Here is a 27,488-nt window from a genome sequence, read left to right on the forward strand (position 1 = left end):
CTGCTAGAAGCAGGTGGGTACCTTTGACTGACGAATGGTTAAAGGTGTCAGCAAACTTTTCAGCCAGTTGATAAACACATGTCTTTGGTCCCCAGCCAAGTACCCCTTCTGGGATGTATTCCGTGGGTTCACCCTCCTGAACGATGCTCTCACATTGGCCTCAGAGACTGAAATCATAGGGTCACGTGGGGTTCTGGGAGTTTGAGATAGTTTTGATGGTCAAGGTGAGCAAAGAATACCGTTTTTCTATGACTGTCTTGTTTTTATCTACCGCTTTGTTTGATTGCTTTGTATAATGACAATAAAGATCATTCAATTTAATTCAATTCAATTCAAGAAGGCATGGAGCTCGTCTGAGAGTGAAGCCTTTTGTCCCCTACAATATGTCGCTTGATTTCACTTTGTAAGAATTAACAGCATTCCTGCCCTGCCATAGCTGTCGAGCATCCTTCCGTGATTCGAGTTTGGTTTAGAATTGCCGCTTCTCGTCAGCTGGCTTTCCTGAGATCACACATCCACCTCTTGTTTCTTACTTGGTTACCAGACTTGAACGCCACTGGTATGGCCCTCAGCAGATTGTGGAACCTTGAAACTTGTGGAGTTCTTGAAAGTGAGAAAAGAGCATTGTTTGGATGGTGGGGCTCCTTGATGATGGATGCTGCTTTCTTGTGACAGGGATCTGTGTAAATGCACTCAATGGTGGGGAGTCTTTAGCCTGTGATGAATCCACAAGGTAATACAATCTCTCTCAATGCCTTTTATGTTTGATTACCTCCCTGTCAAGAGAATTTGAAGCGATTTCTCTGAGAGGGGCTACAGAGGAGTTCATTGGTGAAATTTGTTCTCTGAGTGTTATAGATGGTAAATAGGACATTCCAGCAAAGCCCAATTGTTCCCCTCCTTTCCACGTGTCATTTTCAAGACATACACTCAATAGCCACGTGCTGCCTGTACCTAAAAAAAAAATGGCCACTAAGAGTATCTTCATGGTCTTCTGCTGCTGTAGCCCATCCACTTCAAGGTTCGGCATGTTGTGCGTTCAGAGATCCTCTTCTGCACACCACTGTTGTAACACGTGGTTATTTGAGTTACCGTCACCTTCCTGTCGGCTTAATTCAGACTGGCCATTTTCCTCTGACCTCTCTCATTAACAAGGCAGTTTTGCCCACAGAACTGCTGCTTGCCGGATTTTTGTTTTGCTTTTCACCCCATTCAGTGTAAGCTCATGAGATTGTTGTGGGTGAAAATCCCAGGAGATCAACGGTTTCTGAGATGCTCAAACCACCCCATCTAGCACCAACAATCATTCCACGGCCAATAATGGGGAGAGCTTAGCCTGCAATGGACTGGACCAGATGCTTTTTGTGGGTTCACCCTGCAGAAGGATGCACTCATGTCATCCTCAGAGAATGAAATTGCATGATCATTGGTGGCCTGTGGGGGTTTGTGAAGGGTACCTCCATGTTCTGTCAGTCAAAGTGAGCATAAAAGGCATTGATCTCATCTGGGAGCAAAACCTTGTAACCACAGTGGCGGAGAGAGAGAACAGTCCTGGACATGAAATAGGAAAGAACATTCTTGCCTGGCTAATGCTCTTCCTCATAACCCTTGGGACTTCTCGAATTCAGATAGCAGATTACTTGGAACTACAAGCAAATTGGCTCTTTTATGCATGGCGAGGTGGCCAAAGCTGCGTGCAGAGTTGCTTTCTGTAACATCCAGCAGCTGCACAGTTAGACAAAGCTAATGGTTACTTCATCAAAGCAATGCTTTCTTTTATATCAGATCTCTGTGCTGCATTGTTACACAACCAATCGCATCTACCTCAGTTATTGCAGCCAATGGGAAAACAACAGCAAAAGCATGATTGGGTAAATTGGCCTGAGAGCACTGAAGAAACATGATGTAGAATAATGAACCTTATATCAAGAGGATTCTCTTTCACCCTCCCTTTCTATTCTCTGAGATGCCTTTTAATGTATTTAGTCGCTTATCCCAAGGTCCCCAGATTCAGCTAAGCCCCAGTTTTGCTTCATGAAGAAGATTAGCTCTATTTGTCACATGTACATTGAAACGTGCAGTGAAGGCTACCTGGACAGAATATGAATCCTCCGACCTGAGTACGGTCTCATGATTTCGCTAACTTCCAGTAATTTCTTCCCCCTCCCCTTCCTTCTTTTGCCATTCCTCTTACCCCTTCTCCGCTCCCTTGCACATAATCTCCCTCTGGTTCCCCTCATCTTTCCCCATTTTTCACAGTCCGCTGCCCTCACCTATCGGATTCCTTCTTTTGTCCTTCACCTCTTCTACCTATCACCTCCCAGCTTCTTACTTCCTTCTCGCCTGTCCACCCTCCCCCTCCAGGTTTAACCTATCACCTGCCACCTTATACTCCTCCTTATTCAGGCTTCTGCATCAGCACTCTCCAGATCTGATGAAGGGTCTCAGCATGAAACATTGACTGTTTACTCTCTCCATAGATGCTGCCTAACATACTGGTTCTGTCACACAACCACGGATTCAGCAGTGCAGTAGATACGGCAATTGTGCTTGTGAATTTGCACGTGTCAGCTAATTATTATTTAATCATGATAGTATTTAACTCCATACTTGTCGTCATAGTGCTTGTCGAGTCTTGGACAGAGCAGAAGAATGCTTCACTTTTGTTTGCATTGGCCTTGCCTGAGAAATTGGACTGTCAAGTCAACTGACTCTGAAGACTAGCAGTAAAAAGACAAAATGCTGGCAGAACTCAGCAGGCCAGACAGCATCTATGGGAGGAGGTAGTGACGACGTTTCGGGCCGAAACCCTTCATCAGGAGTCCTCCCATAGATGCTGTCTGGCCTGCTGAGTTCTGCCAGCATTTTGTGTTTTTATTTATTTCCAGCATCTGCAGATTCACTCGTGGTGCCTGAAGACTAGCAGTATTTGATTAATAATTAGATGTTCTTTTCAGCCGCAGTGTAGGCTTTGTTTCCCATTTGAAAGTTTTAGTTAACGGCCCTGTTTGGCCTAGCCTTTATTGTTTTATTTTCCCATTAATACTGTTCGCATTAAAGTTTTGTGAACTATCGTCCAGCTTCAATGTCTCTCACTCTGCGCTTAGGCCATATCCAAACCTGATGACAGGTTCTTGTATCATTTGAACCAATGATATTGTACCTCTCAGTTCCAGCATAGTAGCGTAGCAATTCGTTCAATGTTTTACAAAGTCAGCTATTCAATTCCTACCTCTGTCTATAAACTTCAGAGACTGTTGTACATGAAAATGCCAGGAGATCAAACCACCCTATCTGGGATCACGATCGAAGTCACTTTCTTCCCCATTCTGATGTTTGGTCTGAACAACAACTGAACCTCTTGACCGGGTCTGCATGCTTTTATGCACTGAGTTGCTGCCACATGAGTGGCTGATTAGATATCTCCATTAACGATCAGGTCTACCTCATAAAGCAGCAACTAAATGTATACTACTCTGATTTATTTTCTTGCATCTACTTACAGCAGACTAAAGAAATACAGTAAAATCGATGAAAAACTACACACAAAGACTGACAACCTATTAACAATTTTGTAACAAGGGTAGATGAGGCAAAATAAATATTCCAACCCCACAACTCCCTCACCATTCACCCTTAAACCCCAGTGCCTACCTGCAGGCAATTGCAACCTGCCTCATTCTCCCCCTCCGCCAGTATATTTCCTCACTAATCCCATATCCCTCCCCACCAGAACTGGCCACCCCCTGGTGTATCTGAAACCTATCCACACACTCCCCTCGCTCAGCAGTGGTGGCAAAAGGAATGGGAAGTTCTTGTTTAATGCAAGATAAAAGCACAACAGCACCTCTTTCACCTCAGACTGTTGAAGAAGCTCGGCATGAGTCCCCAAATCCTAAGAACTTTCTACAGCGGCACAATTGAGAGCATCCTGATTGGCTGCATCACTGCCCGGTATGGGAACTGTATCTCCCTCATTTGCAGACTCTGCAGAGAATGGTGCAGACAGCCCAGCACATCTGTAGATGTGAGCTTTCCACTTTTCAGGACATTTAAAGCGACAGGTGTGTAAAAAGGGCCCGAAGGATCATTGGGGACCTGAGTCACCCCAACCACAAACTGTTCCAGCTGCTGTCATCTGGGAAACGGTACCGCAGCATAAAAGTCAGGACCAACAGGATCTGGGACAGCTTCTGGGAGGGAAGGGTTAGGTTTATCTTATAATAAGTTAAGATTAGTGTGGGTGGCATTTCTAGCCAGTATTCAATTCTCAACACTGTCTGTAAGGCTTTGTATATTCTCCCTCTGACTGCACGGGGCTCCTCTACATTCCAAAAAGATTTTGGGCTAGGGTCAGTGAGTTGTGAACATGCTACGTTGGGACTGAAGTGGGCTGACACTTGCAGGCTTCCCAGCGCAGTCATCGCTGGTTTGATTTAACACAATCCAACATATTTCACTGCTGTTGTTTGCTTTTATAGTTTTCATGACTTGTGTGTCTTTGCTCCTTCTCTGCGCATTGGGTGTTGGTCATCTTTTAAAATTAGCTTCTTTTGGGTTTCTTGCTTTGTGGCTGCCTGTAAGCAAACAAATCTCAAGGTGTACAGTTTGTACATTCTTTATAATAAATGTACTTTGAATCTTGAAATAAAGCTAATGGTCAAGAGGTCAGCATAACATAGTGGGCCGAAGTGCCTGTATTGTTCTATAGAACCATAGAACATTACAGCACAGAAACAGGTCCTTTGGCCCTTCGAGGCTGTGCCGAACCATTTTTCTGCCTAGTCCCACTGACCTGCACCTGGACCATATCCCTCCATGCACCTCTCATCCATGCACCTGTCCAAGTTTTTCTTAAATGTTAAAAGTGAGCTTGCGTTTACCACTTCATCTGGCAGCTCATTCTACACTCCCACCACTTTCTATGTGAAGAACCCCCCTGCTAATGTTCCCTTTAAAGTTTTCCCCCTTCACCCTTAACCCATGTCTTCTGGTTTTTTTCTCCCCTAACCTCAGTGGAAAAAGCCTGCTTGCATTCACTCTATCTATACCCATCATTATCTTATACACCTCTATCAAATCTCCCCCTCATTCTTCTACGCTCCAGGGAATAAAGTCCTAACCTATTCAACCCTTCTCTGTAACTCAGTTTCTCAGTCCCGGCAACATCCTTGTAAACCTCTTCACTCTTTCAACCTTATTAATATCATTCCTGTAATTTGGTGACCAAAACTGCACACAATACTCTAAATTTGGCCTCACCAATGCCTTATACATCCTATGTTCTATGCTCTATGAAATTTCTTCACCCAGAGGGCAGTGAATGTTGGGAATTTTTTGCTCCAGAATCTTGGTGCCAGCATGTTCAAGACGAAGTATTAAGGGATATGGGGGTTAATGCAGGACAATGGTGCTGAGGCAAAATATTGGCCAGAATCTCGCCAAATGACCCATTCCTGCTCCTGTTTATGGCTGCAGAGTTGTAAACTTAGTCAGCTCCATCACAGGCACTAGCTTCAGTTGTATCCAAGACATATTCAAGGAGCAGTGCCTCAAAAGGGAGGCTTGTATCATTAAGGACCACCATCACCACCCAGGACATGCCCTCTTCTCATTGTTAACATCAGGAAAGAGGTACAGAAGCCTGAAGACACACACTCAATCAGCTTCTTCCCCTCTGTTATCCAATTTCGAAATGGATATTGAACCCATGAACACTACCTTACTACTTTTTATTCCATTTTTGCACTACTAGTTTAACTATTTAGTACACTGTAATTCACTTTTTTCCAATATTTATCATGTATTACATTGTACTGCTGCCACAAATACAACAAATTTCACGACCAATGTTCCCTCTAATTTGTAATGACCAGTTTGCGCAAAAAATCTTGTGCTGTGCAATTTTTCGTGCAGTGACAACATGTGCACACTGAATAATTTTTTTCAATGAAAGCAGTATAAATAAACCAGTTCTAAAATCTGCAGGCAAATCATCGTGAATGCCACGTTGTCAACAGAAACCAGAAAAGGAAATGTGATTGTGTACAATCGTGAAATATGCTTAACATGCCAGTGAGGTAGAGGGTGACAACCATTTGTGTGCAGTTTAGATTCTTTTGTGCGCTGGTAGCAATAGATGTGTGTGCACGCATGCGCACCTCAGAGGGAACATTGTTCATGGCATATGTCGGTGATTCTGGTTCTGGATCCTGTTCTTTGTGTTCCTGCATTGGCTTGGTTTGCGGAGGGGATGCCTCCAGACCTGTAGTACGGTTTTCCGCAAGCCCTTCCAGCGAGTTCACTGAGCTGCTGTGGAGATGTGTGACTAAGACAGCACACGCTGCAGTGATCTGACACATGATGGCTAAATATAGGGCAGTGAGAATAGAAATAGCCCTCAGCCCACACATCCACGTAGTTGGAATTCCTCACTGGCACACATACACCGATAGCAGGTCCTTCTTTCCTGACAGTCATTAAAGCAGGAGGCTCACAGCGGAAGCTTCGCAAAATGAGATGTATATTTCACATTTGTTGGGGAATTGCACGGTGAACTGAAATATACACAGTGGCCACTTTATTAGGTACCTAGTGAAATATGCTGTGGCCTTCTGCTGCTGTAGCCCATTCACTTCCATGTTTGATGTGTTGTGCGTTCAAAGATGCTCTTCTGCACACCACTGTTGTAATGTAGTTTGAGTTACCATCACCTTCCTGTCAGCTTGAACCAGTCTGGCCATTTTCCTCTGACCTCCCTCATTAACAGGATATTTTTGCCCACAGAACTGCCTCTCGCTGGTTGTTGTTTTTTTTTTCATTTCTCACACCATTCCCTGTAAACCTTAAAGAATGCTGTGTATGAAAATTCCAGGAGATCAGCGGTTTCTGAGATATACAACCACCCCATCTGGCACCAATAATCATTCCACGGTCAAAGTCACTAAGATCACATTTCCTCCCCATTCTGATGTTTGGTCTGAAAACAACTGAACCTCTTGACCTTTGCATGCTGTTATGCATTGAGTTGCTGCCACATGATTGGCTGATTAGATATTTGCATGAACAACCAAGTATACCAAATAAAGGGGCCACTGGGCATGTGTATAGAAGTAGGAAAGTAATCTGTGATGAGCTTAACAAAGGGATTTAGATAGATCAAATGAGAGGGCAGAGATGGAGTATAAGGTGGTAAAGGGTCAATTTGTCTATTTTGTCAGGGAATAATAAATCATTTTATCTGAACAGAGGTTTGAGGTTCAATTGGATCTCCCAGCACATGAATCACAAAAGGCAAGTAGGCAGCAATTCATAAGGATGTCTAACAGGAAGTTAATATTGATGGCTCGGGGAATTGAATACAAAAGTAAGGAAGCTACTCTTCACTGGTATCATGCAGCAGAATCTTGAACTGAGGTTTGGAAATCAGTAGTTTATAATACAAGTCAACTGTTGTAGACAGAGGTGAGACGAAATATTTTCTCGGAATCATGCGAGTCCTGCTCATTCAAAGGAAGCAGTAGTGTTTGAATAGTTTAAAGCAGAGGTAGGCCGATTCTTGATGAGCAAGGGGAGGGGATGAAAGGTCACAATGAGCAGAGCAAAACTGGGTTTACAATCGGATCAGCCCTGACCCTATGAAATGGTAGAGTAGGCTTGATGGTCTACATGGCCTATTTCTGTCCCTGAACCAGATGTGTGCAAGTTGGTATGAACTTGGCGATGAACTAATATGTGTACGTTTACAGCTCTCCTCACCATGAATGTCACTTAGAAGAGGCGACATCTCAGGCAGGCAACATCCATCATTAAACACCCTCACTGTCTAGGCCATGTCCTTTGTCCTTCTTCCCATTGCTGCCATCAGGCAGGAAGTACAAGAGCCTGAATTCCCATACCTCAAAACTCAACAACAGCTTCTGAATAGACATTGAACACTATTTCACTACTTTTTTCCCATCTTTTTTGCACTATTAATTTAATTTAACTGTCTAAGTATATACGCAATAAAAACAGTGAATTACACTTAGTATATATACCATATGTAATAGTTACTGTAATTTAGCTTAATTAAATTATTCACAGTTTAATTAAATTAATTGTTAAATTTAAGTAGTGAGGTCGTGTTTGTGGGTTCAGCGTCCATTCAGAAATCAGATAGCAGAGGGGAAGAAGCTGTTCCTGAATTGTTGTGTGTGTGCCTTCAGGCTCCAGGACCAGCCAGAGTGGAGAATCATATACGGTACCCTGCCACACCTCTAGCTCATTGGTGGAATGCTGCTTTATCAATAAATAATCTGTATTAGGAATGAAAACATCAAGGGCTCAGTAGATATTAGCAATATAAATCTATAGCCCCCAAAACTATGCACTGGATGGTGTAGATTTGTGTTGTTAATATCTACTGAGCTCTTGATGTATTCATTCCTAATACAGATTATTTATTGATAAAACAGCATTTCGCCAATGAGCTGGAGGTGTGGCAGAGTATATGATTCTCCACTCTGGCTGGTCCTGGAGCCTGAAGGCACACACACAATTCAGGAACAGCTTCTTCCCCTCTGCTATCTGATTTCTGAATGGACATTGAACCCATGAAAACTACCACACCACTTTTTCACACTGCTTATTTAGTTTAACTAATAATTGAATTAATTATACTGTGAAAAACTTAATTAAATTGAATTACAGTAACTATTATATACAGTCTATATACTTACTGTAATTCACAGTTTCTATTAATATGTATTGCATTGTACTGCTGCCACAAAAACAACAAATTTTACGACATTCACTGGTGATTCTGATTCCAATGCTCTTTTTGTTAGCTGCAGTCTTGACATTAAACTGTTGGTCAATTTATAAAGGTATTTCCTTCCTGGCAGTCCTGGACCTGATCTGGGCAGATCATCCCATTTGCAGATCTAAATTTGTAGGAGGGTTTAGTGTGGTTTTAGGAAGATTTCCGGCAACTTGATCACTTTTGCGAGGAGTGGAGGAAATAAGGAGTGCTGTCTGTTGGGCAAGGCTCAGGAAACTAGCACCATATCATCATTCCATTCTGTCACTCTGTTTGTCCTTCATTTATCGAGGGTAATGTTATTGATCCGTGCTACCCACACTATTCACCACAGTTACTCATGCTGAAAAATAGAAAGAAACATCTTATGAATGGAATCTGACACTGGGGATAATCCTTTATTACGTTGTCTGCTTTCCAGAGGCAGCAGCAGGAAACGTAGATGGATTCAATAGAAGCAAGGCTAGTTTATGTGATTGTCAAGGCCAGAGGTTCCCAACCTTTTTTATGCTATGGACCAATACCATTAGGCAAGGGGTTCGTGGACCTCAGGTTGGGGTACTTCTGGTCTTGGCTGTGTTCACAGCTTTCTGCAATTGCTCATGGTCCTGGGCAGGACAGCTGTTATATCAACTTGTGATGCATCCAGATCTAGGGTGCATCTGTGAAAATTAGAGTCCTCATAAGATGTCACAAAAACTTAGATATTTTGAAATTTAAGTTGATGCTCAAAGGACCTAGAAAGTAGAGAAGGTGTAAGTCACTTGGACCTATGCACCTGCTCTGCCTTTCCATAAGGCCTTGGCTGATCTTGCATCATTTTCACGGATTCTTGTTTTGTGGATGTCTGTGAAGAATAAGAATTTCAGGTTGTATACTGCCAATATTCTCTGATATTAAATTGAAAAATTTGAACCATTTTCCTGTACTAACCCCAAATCCCTTGATTCCATTTATACCAAGCGGATATCCCCTACTTCTGTCCAAGCATCTACAAACCATGGAATTCCTAACACCTCTCATTCTTTCCCACATTTTTTCTGCATATTCTGCAAGCCCAGGTCAGGTAGATGAAGTCGTCAGCCTGGGAAGACAGTCCACCGAAGAGAGGGAAAACTCTGATTTCAAATCTCTGCTGCCGTGCGGCCATACCCACTCAGGGGAAAGGCTTCGGGAGTAAACCCTGAGGACAAATCCGGAGCTGGAGTCCCTAAGGCAGTCCGACGTTGCCTTCAACCTCATTCTGGCAATGCCTGCCTCGACACTGGTGCCAAGCTGTATCGACCCTTGCCCTTCCCTTGGACAACTCCGGTGGTGTGGAGAGGGGAGTCTAGCTGCATGGGCAACTGCTGGTCTTCCATACAAGCTTGCCCAGGCCTGTGCCCTGGAAACCATTCCAGGTGCAGATCTATGGTCTCATGAGACTAATGGATGCCACCAGATTCTGCAAGATCAGTACATGGCTCTAGCTCATCCCAATTTAACGTGTTCACATTTAAGTATTGGTGGTAGGTGCCCAGGCTACTGGATACTGAGGTTCCTTGGTCTAGTGGCTTTCACTTGAGTTTGCAGAGCCCTGACAATATTACTGGGGTTATTGGACTCATAAATATAAGCATGGAAAGATTTTCTTCAGTCTATCTAGTCCATGCTAATCATCAAGCCTTCATCCAGCATTTCCTCTCGGATTCTATCACTCACTACACTCCAAGGACAGCTTACTAGCTTACTGCAACACGTACAACACGCTGGAGGAAATCAGCAGGTTGGACAGTGCCCGTGGAAACGAGCAGTCAATGTCTCGGCCCGAAACGTTGACTGCTCGTTTCCGCTGATGCTGCCAGACCTGCTGAGTTCCTCCAGCGTGTTGTGCGTGTTGCTTTGACCCCAGCATCTGCAGTGTACTTTGTGTTTGCTAGCTTACTGAAGTGGAGATATTTGGGATGTGGGAGGGAAGTGAAACACCCGGAAGAAACAAGTGTGGCCATAGGGAGAACAGGCAAGGTCCTCTCGGACAGCGCTAGAGGCCGGGACGGAAACTGCATCTCAGTCACAGTGAGGCAGTGGCTCTATGGTGGGCACAATGGCTGCAGATGCTGAGGCTGCAGGATTGCGTGAGGTCAAGAGTTCTGGGCTGCTGTGCACTATACCGATCAGGCATCCGCATGAAGTTCGGTGTCTATATGGAGCTTGCAGCCACCAGGTGCGATAGAGAGGGGTGAACCAGCCCAGGTCGGAAATGGTGTAGGTCAAAGACCCCGTGCTGATCTGTAATGGGATCGTTTCTATGAATAGACTCTACAGTGCAGCCTGCCCAATATAGTCGGACGCAGTCTTTAAAAAAGAAGTAGATCTACTGTCCGCATCATTGTTTTGTCCTTGACTCCGGGAGAATCTTGTCCGTATTGTATAACTACAAGAACAAAGTGTACTCTGGCCAGCTATGCTTTTGCTCCACTGTACAGGGGTTTGTGCACAGCTGTGATTAGCAGTGAACTAGTTATCAGACCTGTAACAGATTTCGCAACAGTCTTCACTGTGGAAGACACTAGCAGTGTACCAGACGTTGAAGGGTGTGAGGGAAGAGAAGAGAAGTTACAAGGGAGAAGGTGCTCAAAAAGCTGAAAGACCTGAGGGTACTTAAGTCACTTAAACCAGATGAACTGCACCCTAGGGTTCTGAAAGAGGTCGTGATAGAGATTGTGGATGCATTAGTAATCATCTTTCAAAAATCATTGGACTTGGACATGGTGCCCAAGTACTGGAAAATTGCAAGTGTCATTCCACTCCTTAAGAACAATGAAGGCAGCGGAAAGGAGATTATAAACCAGTTAGCCTCAATGGTTGGGAAAATGTTGGAATCAATTGTTAAGGATGATGTTATGGAGTACTTGGTGACACAGGACAAGATAAGACAAAGATGGATTCCTTAAAGGAAAATCCTGCCTGATGAACCAGTTGGAATTCTTTGAGGAGATTACAAGTAGGATAGATAAAGGGGATGTAGTGGATGTTGTATGTTTGGACTTTCAGGAGATCTTTGACAGGGTGCCATACATGAGGCTGCTTACCAAGTTAAGAGCCCATGGTATTACAGGAAAGTTACTGGCATGTTTAGAGTATTGGCTAATTGGGAGGAGACAGTGAGTGGGAATGAAAGGACCCTTCGCTGGTTGGCTGCTAGTGACACGTGGTGTTCTGCAGGGGTTAGTGTTGGGACTGCATCTTTTTTTAAGCTGTATATAAATAATTTAGATGATGGAATAGATGGCTTAGTTGCCAAGTTTGCAGATGATATGGAGGTTGGTGGAGGGGCAGGTAGTGTTGAGGAAACAAGATAGGCTGCAGAAGTACTTAGATTAGGAGAATGGGCAAGAAAGCACCAAATGAAATACAATGTTGGAAAAGGTATCATCATGCATTTGGTAGAAGAAATAAATGTATGGACTATTTTCTAAACAAGGAGAAAATCCAAAATTCAGAGATGCAAAGAGACTTGGGAGTCGTTGTGCAGAACACCCTAAAGGTTAACTTGTACCCTGATCACCCTGTAGGTAGTATCAATGGTGAGGAAGACACATGCAATGTTAGCATTTGTTTCAAAAGGCTTAGAATACAACAGCAGGGATGTGATGATGAGGCTTTATGAGGCACTGGTGAAGCCTCACCTTGAGTATTGGGCTCCTCATCTAAGAAAATATGTGCTGGCACTGGACAGAGTTCAGAGGAGGTTTACAAGAATGATTCCAGGAATGAACGGGATATCATACAAGGAACATTTGATAGCTCTGCATCTGTACTCGCTGGAATTTAGAAGTATGAGGGGGAAATCTCATTGGTATCTTTGGAATGTTGAAAGGCCTAGACAGAGTAGATAAGGTTTCCCATGGTGGGGGAGTCTAGGACAAGGGGGCACAGCCTCATGACAGTGGGGCATCCATTTAAAACAGAGATTCAGAGAAATATCTTTTGCTAGAGGGTGGTGAACTTGTTACCACAGGCAGCTGTGGAGGCCAGGTCTTTGGGTGTATTTAAGTCAGAGCTTGATAGGTTCTTGATTGAACATGACAACAAAGATTATGGGGAGGAGTGGGACTGAGGAGAGGAAAAAAGGATCAACCATGATTGAATGGTGGAGCAGACTTGATGGGCGAAATGGCCTATTCTGCTCCTCTGTTTTATGGTCTTATTGTCTTACGGTAGCTTACCATTTTGTCTATTCCTTTTCAGGCCGATGCTGCAACCAGTTTCCTCAGGGCTGCAAGATCAGGAAACTTGGACAAACTCCTCGACCACTTAAAGAATGGGGCGGAAATCAACACGTGTAACCAGGTAGGTGCGTTATGTTTCAATCCAGCTGAGGGGTTTGAAGAAAAGCCACAGCTGAGTCTTTTTGCGTCTGAAGGTTAGGCATCTACTATCTGTCAAAGAAGGAAAAGGTTCTTTCTTACTTCTGCCCATTACACCACTGGCGTTTAGGGCAGCAATGAAAATCATTTATCTGTTTCTGTATAGAGAGATCTTTATTGCTTTTTCTGTAACAAATTTTCTTGCCCAGTCAAGGTTGTTAGCCCTGAGCTGAACCCCTGAACCTGGAAGACCCGTGGACCCCTCTTAGTTTGGCTTCTACATGTTTGGCATTGGTTGACCCTACCAAGAGCCAAAGCATAAAGCCCAATCTCCAACCACCATCGCTCTCCGGGTCATTGTGGCACGCAAGCCTCCAAACCCTTCGACAAGGTTGTGGTCCTCTTGGAGGTCCCTGGTGTTCTGGAGCCTTGAGAAATATTAGAATTCAGATGGTTAGTGTAATTGAAATAACTATATTCAAAAAACTTAGGAACTTTATAAAATTTAAGAACATTGCTCCTGTCACTTTAGAAAACAATGTTCCATATTCTTAAGTATCTACCTCACTGATAAACCTCCATTGAAAGAAATGGACTTCCAGGTCATGTGTTGTCCAGCTTGGCCAAGAAGCTGACAACAGATCCCTCAGGTAAATACTAAAGAATTTTGGTAAGCTCCAACCACGGAGGGTGCCGGCAAATCCATCACTTCTATGTTGGGTATGTATGCATCAATACCTTCACTTGTTTACAAAGATTCGAAGTACATTTATTATTAAAGCATGTATGCAGTATACAGCCCTGAGATTTGTTCTCCCACAGACAGCTAGGAAACAAAGAAAACAAGCGAATACCATGGAATTCATTCGAAGAAAAACATCAAAGCCCCATGCGCAAATAAAGAACGAATTGCGCAAATGGCAAGGAAAAAATGAGCAAAAGTTACAGTATAAAACATCAAACTAGAAAGTCATCAAAACAGTCCACAGTTGAATGTTAACAGTTCACAATGGAATTTCCAGCATTTGCCAACAAGATCCATCCCATTGTACAGAAGCAGGCTCTAATTCCGACTTATTACCTTTTAATTCCAATCGCATCATACTCCTGTCCAAAGCAAATTAATTGATCTCAGTTTCAAAATATCCATGTGTTCAAATACTCGCTTTTGGAGGGCGGAATTTCTACTACTTTTGATATGGGGAAAATACCTGTTTTAGGACAAAATAATAGGAGATTTAAATACTCGGATCTTGTTTCAAACCTTCAGCTGTGAATTCAAAAAGGATCCCAAATAATTCTCTTTCCCAGAGGACACATCTAAAATTTCTGGCTGGTGGCTGGAAGCAACCTTGGGATGTGACAGAAGGTTCTCTGTGTGACCAGACTGTTCAATCGCATTAGATATTGGTATTAACTCTGCTCCTTTCCAAAGTGTGTTTATTCCCAGGGGATCAATGGATCACTCTAAAAGTCTAAAATTTTCCAGAGTTTGCATTGTTTTCCCCCAAGCCCAATTGTTGGATTTTCATTCCATGCTAAGGCTTTTTTCATTCACTTTTTGCTAGTAAGCATGAAATGGAAATCCCTCAACTGGTTCCCTTGCTGGGACTTGTTGGAGGGCAGTTGAGAACCAACCACATGCTGTGGGTCACAGCTATTCCTTCTATTAAGATGTCCCTCCAGAACAGAGACGAGGAGGAATTTCTGTAGCTGAAGGTGGTGAGTCTGTGACCATAGACTTCTGCAGAGGCCAAGTCACTGGGCATATTTAAAGTGGAGGTTGATGGGTTTTTAATCAGTAGCGGACAATGGTTACGGGGGGGGGGGGGGGAAGGCAGAAGAATGGGGGATAATACATCAGCCTTGATGGGATGGTGGAGCAAACTCAATGGGCCAAATGGCTTAATTCTGCCTAATTCTATTTTTTTATTGTAATTTATAGTAATTTTTATGTATTGAACTGTACAGCTGCCTCACAACAACAAATTTACTGACATATACATGAATCCTGTTCTGATTTACGCTGGTTGCCGAGTCTTTGAACACAGACTGGAGTACTGACTCAAGACGGTCACGTAGAAGGTTGTCTGTTTCCTCAGAGCAGCTCTGTACGACTGGATCCTTACGTTGCAGCTTGTTTGTATACAGGGATAGGAGCACAGCCTGCTGGTCTGATTTCCCAAAGTGTGGGCAGAGGGCGACTTGTGTAGCAACGGTCAAGTACAAAATTGGGCATGAGACATGCTGGTGGTATTTTGGTAATTCATTCTTGAAGTTAGCCTGGTTGATTGAAGTCACCAGCAATAATAAAGAGGGCCTCAGGGTATCATGGCAGACCATGTGGTCTCCTTAGATGCTGTCTGGTGCCAGGATCCCCGCTAGCTGGGTTGCCATCAAACAAGGAGGTACAGGGGCCTGATAACACACCCATCAGCAGCAGCTTCTTCCCACTGCTATTGGGTTCCTGAGGTGACCGGAAGGACCCTAATGCTACCCTGGAATTTTTCTTGACCCTTACCAAATTTTATCGATGCACCATAGGAAGTATTCTGTTTGCATTCAAAACCACTTGGTATGGCTCTGCACATGACCACAAGAAACTGCAGAGATTTCTGGACACAACTGAGCACATCACAGACCCCACCTTCTCCCCATGAACTCTTTCTGCGCTTCTCACTGATTCAGTGAGGCAGGCAGCATAATCAAAGACCCACATCCACCGCAGACATTCTCTCGTCTCCCCCTCACGTTGGGCAAGTATTTCAAAAGCCTGAACGTACAGACCACCAGGCTCGTGGTCAGCTTCGACCCCACTCTTAGCAGACCCTTGAATGGATCTCTTCTACAATGAAATGGACTCTTAGCTCCATAATGACCTTGCATTTCATCACTTACCCGCACCGCTCTTCCTCTGCGGCTTTTCCACTTCATTCTGCATTGTTACCGTTTTACCCTGTTCCACCTCAGTGCGCTCTGCGATGATTTAATCTGTATAAACAGCACGCAAGACAAACTTTTCACTCTATCTTTGTGCACGTGTCAACAATAAACCAGTATCATGCTGTTTAGTTTAGTGCATGTGTATTTAATGTACAATTTATACTCATTTAAGTTTGTTATATTATTTATTTAGAGATACAATGTGAAATAGGCCCTTCTGGCCCTTCAAGCTGCATCACCGAGCAAACCCCGATTTAACTCTAAACTAATCACAGGACAATTTACAATGACCAATTAGCCTAATTACCAATACGTCTTTGGACTGTGGGAGGAAACCAGGACACCCGGAGAAAATCCACGCATTCCACCGGGGGAACACCCTGACTCCTTATAGACGACGTCAGAATTGAACTCCAAACTCCGACGCCCCGAGCTGTAGAAGTGTTGCGCTGACCACGGCGCTACTGTGGCGCTCAGTTCTACTTGTTGTCGTCTCGGAACATGCAGTGCTGCTGCTGGAAAAAAACTGATAATTTTTAGATGGCATTCATGCCTAGTGATTGATTGTGTGTGTGTGTGTGTGTGTGTGTGTGTGTGTTGCCCATACACCAACCCCCCTCCCCCCCACCCCAATATGTGCTCAAATCAGGTAACACTCCAAAGGTGGCCAATTCAACTTTATTTTTAAATCACAGTGAACCATTGACACAGTTTTGTGGGCGAAGTATTCCATGACAGCTCTCTCCATCTGGACGTAGAGCCTGGTCTCGATGGTTTCTAGCCATGCCCCTGTGTATCACCCATTTATGAGGGTGGATCTCAGAGCAGCTGAGGGAGCCAGATTGTCCAACCCTGGCAGATGTGACTCCGTCGCTCAAGCACCTATGAGAAGCAGTGTGCCACCGAGACGGAGAGACCCAAGAAGAGGTCTCAGCCCATCTGCAGAGCCCCAGACTCTGGACAAACTCTATCTGTCTAGAGACATCTGATAAAACCCTGCCCTGAGTCTGGAATTGGATAACGTCCATTTCTTCACCCTGGTACCCGATGTTACCTCAATTTACCTGCAAGACCTGAGCTGCCGAAGGGTGCAGATTAGGAGGTGACGTTGGGAGGGTGAATGGAGGGACTTCCGGACAATCAGTTCCAGGTTCGTCTCACCCTTGTGTTCAGTATGTCAGCCAAAATGGCAGGAGGTCATGATCGACTTAGGCTCCCACTGGGCTTCCTGGGGGAGGAAATGTTGATAGGGAATCCCTAGGAACAGGGATGAGGGCTATACAGCTCCATGCTAATGATTACAAGGGTCAGAGGAGTTTAACCCTTGCCAAGAGCCCCTGCCACACAGGGGGACATGCCACTGGGGCCCATGTATCCTCCGTGGGTCTGCCAACCCTAGGGACCCAGATGCCCCCCCATAGGAATTGTGAATGGCTACAGGCAGATCCACATTGGGGAGGGGCAAGTTATATAAAGAGCTAAACAAGACCCTTGACTGCTCTCCCAACAGCCTAATCCACCTACAACATGGCACCCCTAGGTGGGGTGGAGTTCAAGAGGGTGGTTCTGCCAAATGAGCTGATCCCAACTGGAGACCGGGGTCCCGGGGCTGCATTGGTGCCACCAGCAAGCATGGTGGGTGCCCTTGTGAAAGAAACACCAACAGCAGCTGGCAACGCTTGGGGAAACCAGCCAAATTCTCATACCGGCAGCAGAGATACCTCAGAGCTGGTTAGTGCCAGACGAGGACTGTTCCTCTATTCTAGGAGGGTCTTGTTATCAGTGTGTACTGGTGTTTACCTGATGGTGTGGCCTGGGAGGACAGCGACTATTTGGTGAGAGACCATAACCTGCCGCACTCTTTCTCTGCACCATCGGGAAGAACAACGGGGGGGGGGGGGGGATGCCCAAGACCCCGTTTGCCTCAGTGCTGGTGGGGAGGGGGAGCCTGTGGTCATTATTGGCCGGAATTTACTGCATGGATTGGGCCCACTCCAGTGCCATTGTGGTAACTCTGAGCAATGCCAAGCTGAGCCCAGAGCTGGAGAAGGATGTGTTCCTGAAGCCAACGCAGGGACACGGAGACTGGTCATGAAGGTCCAACCTGGTGGGATGTGGGGAGAACCCATTGTAAGTTTCACTGAGAAGCAGTCAGAACATACAACTTCAGGTAGAACCGGGGTGGGTGACAAACACCCATCAACACACAGAAATGGCAACTTTTTAAAATGAGAAGTAATTCAAGGTAAAATTAAACTTTGAGGTGGAAGGGTGAACCCGCCAAACCCAGGGTGGATGAGATGGAAACAGCCCTGAGGTGGGAGAGGTGGTTTCACACCGTCTCCATAACTCAATTGACCCGTGGAGGGGAATGGTAGTGGTTGTCGAGTTAGCACTGAGGGGTGCTTGGGGCACAGGGGACCAATTGGAGGAGCATCAGTTCAATTGCGTTCGGGGTATGCTGTCTCCTCAGGCTCGCATTGTCTGCTGCTCTCTCAGCTTTGTCACTGGCTCATGCAGGGAAAGCCTCTGGTTCCCTGTGCTCACTCAGATGCCACGGTTTCCCGCAGTCGTGTCCCTCTGGGAGAAGACAGATTTTCACCAGCTTGCAACCAGGCATTGACAGGGCCCTTTACACAGAGTCACAGATTTACAAAGTGTTAAAGAACCCATCCACACTTTCTTCATTACCTGTCGACCACTTTCATGGAAATCTATCCTCGGTCTCCCTGTCTGTAACTGTCTCTGGGCCCTGCCTACAACTCTCCTGGGCCCTGTCATTTGCTCTGTATGTTCTGTTCTGGTTTAACTTTCAAAAAACCCGTTGTCACATTTGTTCCAGTTAATTTACATCAACCATTCCTTGGCCTACTCCCCCTGGCTGGTTTCCATCCCACTGTAATCTTAGACAACCCTCACTTTCAATGCACACCAGTTATAAGGTGTCATCCACAAACTCACTGATTGTCGGCCTACATCCTCCTCCAAATCATGACAAACAACAGAACACACTCCAAGATGACTACAAGCCCGTTTACACTTCTAGATTCAGGCAGGGGACGGATCACTGCCTGAGTTTTAAAGGCAGCAGGCTTCCCAGTCTGCAGTTGGACATTGGGCACTGCTTTCAGACGGGCCGGATGGGTGTGCCTGACATCACTGAAGGGCCTTTTTTGACATCACCCTGGCTGGATGAGCTAGGAGCAGCTCCTTAGCGACGACCCAAGATCAACAAACACAGTAATTATCCATACTTACCCAGAGCTGACGCCCAAATCCCAACAACTAATCTTTCATCCCTCCCAAAGGCAATCCTTCCAGATGTTGCCTCCACAAGGAACGGAAGGAATTGGTATATTGCCTCAGTGTTGCTGGAGTTCAGAGTTTCAGAGTTTCGATGTGGAAGATTTAGTTCAGGAAAGTCTGCCAAGTCTGGAATAGAGTTCCATCAAGAAGCAGGATCCTGAGTCTCAGGAAGAGACCCTTCATCCCAATGTGGTGCTGCTACAATGAATGCTGTCCGGACCCTCCATGTCCTTCACTGGCTTCTTCCTCCCCATCTTCAGCTCTTCCTCTCTTCAGGGGCTTCACCACTCGGCAGAACATGTTCCCTTATGCAGCCTTTTGGGGTGCATCTGATTCACTGTTAGACCTCTGGCACAGAAGATGCAGTTCAGGAAAAGTATTCGAGGCCGTGATGAAATCCCACTGCGGGGAAGAAATCAAGAGTCCAAGGAGGGATCTTTCAGCCCATTGTGGTGCTACCGTGATGTAGGCTGGAATCAGGACCCTCAAATTCCAGCCAACATCCTGGTAGCATCACAATAGGCTGATCAGTGCCGCTCAGTTGTGAACACCAGTGAGCAGGAAGATCCAAGGACCAGACTTGTCACTTGTTAAAAGTTAAAGTCTGCCCCGAGCCTTATAGGCTCATCAAGTCGGTGCTTATGCTTGTTTCTGTGGCATGAAGCGACTGAGAGTATGAGACTCCCCCCCCCCACCCCTCCCCCCAATAGGACGCCAGTCTATCGCAAGGTTAACCCCCAGCATTTTGCTGGTACCCATTTTCAGCTGGTTGGACTGGAGCAGTGTGTGGTTAAGTGCCTTGCACAAGGACACAACACATTGCCTCGGCTGAGGCTCGAACTCACAACCTTCAGATCGCTAGTCCAACGCCTTAACCACTTGGCCACGCGCCACGCAGACTTGTCACTTGGGGGATGAGACAAATCACCATCCAAGAATCAGCAAAATCTGCAGCCCATAATGGGTCATTTTAATGCTTCGAGTCTACATCAGCCTCCAGACCCTGCAGCGTCTGGTTGTTCTATCTCTGGTCTCCAAGTGATCAGTGTTTAACTCCTATTGTGATGCTGCATCTCATTATGATGTGTCCCACTGCTGTCACACTGGCCTTGTGATCTCATTTATTTGGACACAATGGCGCTTAACTGGGACTGAAGACTGTTGCCAAACAGTTTCTAACTAGCATCTGATGTGTGCTCTTGTGTGACTGTTAGACACTACTCCACACTTAGAGTAAACATTTTTTAAATAGCGTCAGTCGTATGCACTTGTATTCAAAAAGCAGTGATTTTTATCAATGATAGTTGGCAAGAAATAATCTTAGTTGATTCAGAACTGCTTTGCTCACAGCAGTTTCAAGCATTCAGGCTTGGAGATGCCAGACGCAGCCGGGAGTGAAAATGAAATAATTTCAGAGATACAAAGAATTTGAAAGTATTGACAATCATCTTAAATGTAACAATGACAACGAAGATTTGAAGGACGTAACTGTCGAAAGCATTGTATGAATGCAGTCCAATATCTACGCTAGGTGTCTGTGTTGACTGTATTCATTTACCGTAAGAGGAACTCAGCAGTGTACACCAGATAAATTCTTCCATCAGTAACTATGAGGAACTAATACACAGTTTTATAGCGTTGATACTGTTCTTAATTTGTTCCGTATTTCATTTAAATACATAATTTGTTATTCAGTTAACCAGTCATTTGCCTCTTTTATCCTTCTTAATTATTTCCATGAAACTTCAGCTCATTGGGGCAGCTGCTTAATTGGGCCAAAATGTACTAGTCCTGATGTGTCCCAATTAACCAGAGTCCACTGTATTGAAAGTTGAGGTTGTGAGGTTCTTGATTAGTAAGGGCATAAGGTTATGGGAAGCAGGCAGGGGAATGGAGTGGAGAGGGTTAATAAATTAGCCATGATGGAATGGTGGAGCAGACTCAGTTGGCCAAGTGGCCTAATTCTACTCCTAATGATCTTATGGAGTCACATATAAGGAATGAACTTGAAACTTTTGTTCTAAATTACAATTTGGTGATTTCATGTTTACTGTTGCTGGACTAACTTTGCAATCCATATTAATTTAAGTTAATAATGTTTATTTAATTGTGTCTTGCTCTGGATCGCCAGGGTTTTCAGAATATCTTGTGCTTAATTTCAGTAGGCAAATTTAAATTTCCCAGATGCTGTAATGGGATTTGAACACAAGAGCTCAGATTCTTCAACTGCCGATCTGGCAATGCCACATAAAGTTCAGAGTCAAACTTAGGTTTATTGTCATATGCACAAGCGCATGTATGCACAGGTGCATCGAAAAGATTACTTGCAGCTGCATCACGGGCACAGAGCATCATTAAAGCAGCTTTCACAAGTAAAGTATAAAACACGTTTTTTATGAGAAGAAAACACAATTAGAACAAACAGAGGCAAAAATCTATTTTAATGCAAAGTGGTCATGGTGTACTTGCAGAAACTCAGGGAACAGAGCATTGCTATGGCAGATAATTGTAATGCACCAAAGCAGTCTTGCAACATGAATGCTGATTGAGGGCGACTTTGGATCTGACTATTCTACCCAGTGGGCCATTGATTGAACATCTTGATGCTGGTGATCTGCTCTGGAAGACAAAAATAAGGATAACCAGCTGAGTAGGGGTCACCTGTAAGATGCCTCCAGTAAGCCAGATACAAAAAGCATTTGTGAAATGAATAAAATATCAGAGGGAACCTAAAACATAGGATAGTACAGCACAGTACAGGCCCTTCAACCCATAATGTTGTGCTTACCTTTTAACCTATTCTTCCCTCCCACAAAACCCACTGTTTTTCTTTCATCCATGTCTCTATCTAAGGTTCTTTTTATTGTCCCTAACATATCAGCAGGGTGGAGATACGTCTCTACACTTCTTCCCTCTGCTAGCTTGCAGGTCACCGTTGGGCAAGGTGTAGCACCTGCTTAGACCCCCTCACCCCCACAATCAGGGTCACATGAATCCACGGGAGCAGGTGGTGGATGGTCGTACAAGCAGCTGGTGCACATCACAAGTCCTGGTTATGCGACCACTGGCGCCAGGCGGACAATCTCTGAAGAGTATTGATAATGGCTGGGGTCACCCGTCTTGTAAGGACACTGTCCAGATGAAGGCAATGGTAAACTACTTCTGTAGAAAAAAATTGTCAAGACTAATTATTGTCATGGAAAGACTTAGATCATATGACACAGCTCATAATGAGTGAACAAATATACCTGTCTCTACGCCACCCCAGCAAAGCATTCCATGCATCCACCACTCTCTGTGTAACAAACTTACCTCTGACATTCCCCCTCCAATCACTTTAAAACTATGCCCTGTGGGGAAAGTCTCCTGCTGTCCACTCCATCAATGCCTCGTATTATATTCATCCTGTACCTCCTGTGTGATGATATCAGAATCAGAATCAGGTTTATTATCACTGGCAAGTGATGTGAAATCTGTTAACTGAGCAGCAGCAGTTCAATGCAATACATCATACAGAAGAGAAAAATAATAATAAATAAATCAATTACAGTATACTTATATTGAATAGATAAAAAATGTGCAAAAATCAGAAATACTGTATATATTTAAAAAAACTAAGGTGGTGTCCAAGCGTTCAATGTCCATTTAGGAATTGGATGGCAGAGGGGAAGAAGCTGTTCCTGAATCGCTGAGTGTGTGCTTTCAGGCTTCTGTACCTCCTGCCTGAAGGTAACAGTGAGAAAAGGGCATGCCCTGGGTGCTGGAGGTCCTTAATAATGGACGCTGCCTTTCTGAGACACCATTCCCTGAAGGTGTCCTGAATACTGTGTAGGTTAGTAGCTAAGATGGAGCTGACTAGATTTATAGCCTTCTGCAGCTTCTTTCGGTCCCACACAGTAGCCCCCACCCCATCCCCCTACCAGACAGTGAGTCAGCCTGTCAGAATGCTCTCCATGGTACATCTATAGAAGTTTTTGAGTGTATTTGTTTACATGCCAAATCTCTTCAAATTCCTAATGATGCATAGCCGCTGTCTTCTTTATAACTACATTGATATGTTGGGACCAGATTAGATCCTCAGAGATCTTGACACCCAGGAACTTGAAACTGCTCACTCTCTCCACTTCTGATCCCTCTATGAGGATTGGTGTGTGTTCCTTCATCTTACCCTTCCTGAAGTCCACAATCAGCTCTTCCGTCTTACTGACGTTGAGTGCCAGGTTTTTGCTGCAGCACCACTCCACCAGTTGGCATATCTCACTCTTGTATGCCCTCTCGTCACCAGCTGAGATTCTACCAACAATGGTTGTATCATCAGCAAGATTATAGATGGTATTTGAGCTGTGCCTGGCTGCACAGTCATGGGTATATAGAGAGTAGAGCAATGGGCTGAGCACATACCCCTGAGATGCACCAATATTGATCAAGAGAGGAGAGGAGATAGAGGAGGCTTAAAATATATGCTCAGTGTTTTACAAACAGTGTGTTCCCCTCCATCATCAGACTTATGAATAGACAATGAAACTATTAACCGTACCTCATAATTTTCCATCCTTTGTACATGACTTAAATTTTTTAAATATATATTTCCTATTGTAATCTGCAGTATATTTTATGTATTGCACTATACTGCTGACTCAAAGCAACAAATTTCATAGCATATGCCAGTGAAAATAAATCTGATTCTGATTCATTTTAAGCATCTCTATAAAGTCACCTCTCATCCTCCTAATAAAAGTGATTGAATAGAAACACTGGAGTGGGTTAATGCGATTCCTAATCAGCTCTAACTGGTCGCTAAGTATAAAGCACTCACTTGAAGATCAGACAAAAACTACTGTGGGCCAACAGGGTTATCCATGCCAGAAATCTATAAACTTGAACTTGAATGATCAAAATACGTTTTTATGGAACCAAAAGTTCCCAATGCTTGTTTGAGGATCATGTTAATAAGGGGTTTGTTTAAGTATTCAATATAATAGCCAAGGGTCAAAGTTTGGCCGGGACCCCACTGTGATCATCAGCTGCCAAAATGTTCACCTAATTATGCATTACCTCTAGACTTCACTGTCCCATACCATTATCCCAACACCCCTCCCCCTGCGTACTCACCATTATCCTGAAATGCATCTAATATTCCGCTCTGTAGTCTTGTGTGGCCACCACCTCTGACCTTCACTGGCACCTGATTTAGTGACGTTTCAAATTTAAATTCTCATGCTTGTTATAAAACCCTTCATGGTCTCTTGTCTCCCTATCTCTGAACCTTTCCAACCCTTTTACTCTTACCTCACTCTGGCACTCTTACTTCAGCATCCAGATCTTGGTGGAATCTGTGCCCTCAAATTGCAAAGGAAGGGTCCAGGGCTCTGAAATTCCTTCCCATTCTCCTCTAGCCTCTGCCCTCTGCCTCTGTCCTCTGCCTCTGTCTCATTTCCCACTTTGCACCCCATAGCCTGCCCATTTGACCAAGTCTAGGTGAAGGATTTCTATTCAAAATATCAGATATACACTTCTCACCACAGATGCTATTCCAGTATCTGTAGTCTCTCTTTGACTAAGCTCTTGTCAGCATCCAACCTGATGGCATGAACATTGACTTCTCGAACTTCTGGTTATGTCTCCCCCTTCACCATTTCCCATCCCCTTTTCCCTCTCTCACCTTGCCTCCATTGCCTCCCTCTGGTGCTCCTCCCCCTTTTCTTTCTTCCATGACCTCTGACTTCTATTTGTTTCCTCCTTCTCTAGTCCTGTATCTCGTTCACCAGTCAACCTCCCAGCTCTTTACTTCACCCCTCCCCCCCTCAGTTTCACCTATCACCCACCACCTTTTTCATCTTCTTCTACCCCTCTCCCCACATTCTCATTCTGATTTCTCCTCTTTCTTTATAGTCCTGATGAAGGGTCTCGGCCCAACACATCAACCGTTTATTCTTTTCCATCGATGCTGCCTGGCCCGCCACATTCCTCCAGCATTTTGCGTGTGTTGCTGTGCAAACCACGGCCATTTTATTTCTGACCAGCCCGATCGGTTCTGTTTGTTTCCAGATTCATTTGTTACACACACACACACACACACACACACACACACTTTATGCATCCTTTAAATAGATCAGCAAGGATATGTCACCACCCAGAGTTTTAATCTCCCTCTTTCGTGTGCAATGGAAAATGAAGTGTGCTGTTCTTTGATAGGCGATAAACTAGAAGTGACGTGGGTAGAGTGACGAGCACTGACTCAGCGAGGAGCAGATAGAACAGAGTGTGTATGTTAGATAGGGAGTCCCAGAACCGGGGCACTGTCTGCCAGTGCACTGTGACATGTCAGCAGGCATGAGCATGATGCTGCTACATTCACGGGCATATTTTCTTTCAAAATTCAAAGTAAATTGATTATCAAGGTGTGCCTGTGTCTTCACAGGCTACCCAGAGATTAATTTTCCTGCAGGCATTCATAGTGGAATAAGAAAATACAGAAGGGTCGATGAAAAACGACACACAGAGGCTGACAAATGATCAATGTGCAGAAGGGGACAAACTGTGCAAATACAAAATAATTTAATAAAGAGTCCTTGAAAGTGAATCTAAAGGTTGTTGAATCAGTTCAGTGCTAAGGCGAGTGAAGTTAACCACACTGGCTCAGGAGCCTGATTTTATTTTGCCCTAATTTAGGGTGGTGACTTCTGAAAGAGACCTGTTGGCCTTAGGAAGTAACATTATCCAAATGAAAGCACCCTAATCAAGTTTTCCATTGTTAAATGACTGAAAGAGAAATGGTCAGTGTGGAGTGGGAATTGCGAGGTGCACTTCTGTTCTGCAATGTTAAAGGCTTTGGAAAACGGATAGTAAATCCATCAAAGTTTTTCCTGGATAGGAGTGTATTAGTTCTAAGGAGAGATTTGTCATACCTGGACAGGTTATTGTGCAGTGCCAGAGGTTTTGGGTGCCCTGAGAGAAATGTATAAAATATTGAGTGGCATAGATAGATTAGGCAATCTTCATCCCAGGATGGAAATGTCAAGTAATATTTATGTGTTTCAGGAGGCGGGAACTGTTTAAAGGAGGAGTGTGAGGCAAGTTTTTACATAGAGGTTTAAAACAAATGTTTGTACCCTGGAACAGGCTGCCAGAGAAGTGGTAGAAATACAGTACTGTGCAAAAGTCTTAGGCACGTACGGTATATATAACTAGCGTGCCTAAGATGTTTGCACAGTACTGTATTTGTCAACATGGAGCAGAGAGTGAGCTTGTAGATTTGGCAGGAGCAAAGTATGTTGGGAATGGTGAGTGTGAAGTCCCGTGGGAGGGGTGTGGGACAGTGAGCAGAGAAGGAGTGCCAGGGGCAGAGATTGGTGCATGTGCAGACACACCAGGCAAGGTTATTTGATTTCAAACAATTGGTTTATTGATCATTACGGAATGTCTCTCTGGTGTTTCTCTCTCCTCCTTTTCCCAATCATGATTCCCCTCTCTCCTCTCCATTCCCACTCACATCCACAATAGAGACTCAGAGTTAGGTTTATCATCACTCACATATGCCATGAAATTTTCTTTTATTTTAAGGCAACGGTACAATGCTCAACGTAAAATTACTCTAATACTATACAAGAGTCTTAGGTACCCTAGCTATATATATGGGCCTAAGACTTTATAGCATAGTACCGTAGATATGAAAAGAGTTAAGAGGCAGTTATAAGACATAACTGGGGTGATATGATAGTGTAGTGGTTAGTGTAACACTATTACAGCATCAGCAACTCAGGTTTGATTCCCGACACTGTAAGGATTTTGTAATCCTCCCCAATGACGATGTGGAATTGCTTCAGGAATTCCGGTTTGCACCTTACAAAGATGGACAAGTTAGTAGGTTCATTGGTCTCATGGGTGCAGTTGTTGGGCCAGAAGTGCTAAATAAAAATTAATAAACAAACATAAGCAGGAAGGGGTGGAGGGGCGTGAATTATGTGTATGCAAATAAGATTCATTGAATTTGAGATCATGGCGCTACATGGATCTACGTTGTACGTTGCGCATTATAGAATACGTTTTGTATTGCGTTTCTTCAGCGTTTTCACAGATATGTAACAACG

At 44.3% G+C, this 27,488-nt stretch overlaps 1 protein-coding gene across 8 annotated transcripts in view; it reads left to right on the top strand.

The window, feature by feature from the left end:
- Positions 1-27,488, top strand: part of LOC132391523 (ankyrin-1-like) — a 449,124-nt gene that overhangs the window by 208,736 nt on the left and 212,900 nt on the right. For all 8 annotated transcript variants that reach the window (XM_059964825.1, XM_059964840.1, XM_059964849.1 and 5 more), the window contains exon 2: positions 13,031-13,132. In XM_059964825.1, coding sequence (XP_059820808.1) covers positions 13,031-13,132 — 102 coding nt within the window. The remainder of the gene's footprint in view (positions 1-13,030; positions 13,133-27,488) is intronic.

The sequence above is a fragment of the Hypanus sabinus genome, chromosome 1 (genome assembly GCF_030144855.1).
Source record: "Hypanus sabinus isolate sHypSab1 chromosome 1, sHypSab1.hap1, whole genome shotgun sequence".
NCBI classification, from domain to species: domain Eukaryota; kingdom Metazoa; phylum Chordata; class Chondrichthyes; order Myliobatiformes; family Dasyatidae; genus Hypanus; species Hypanus sabinus.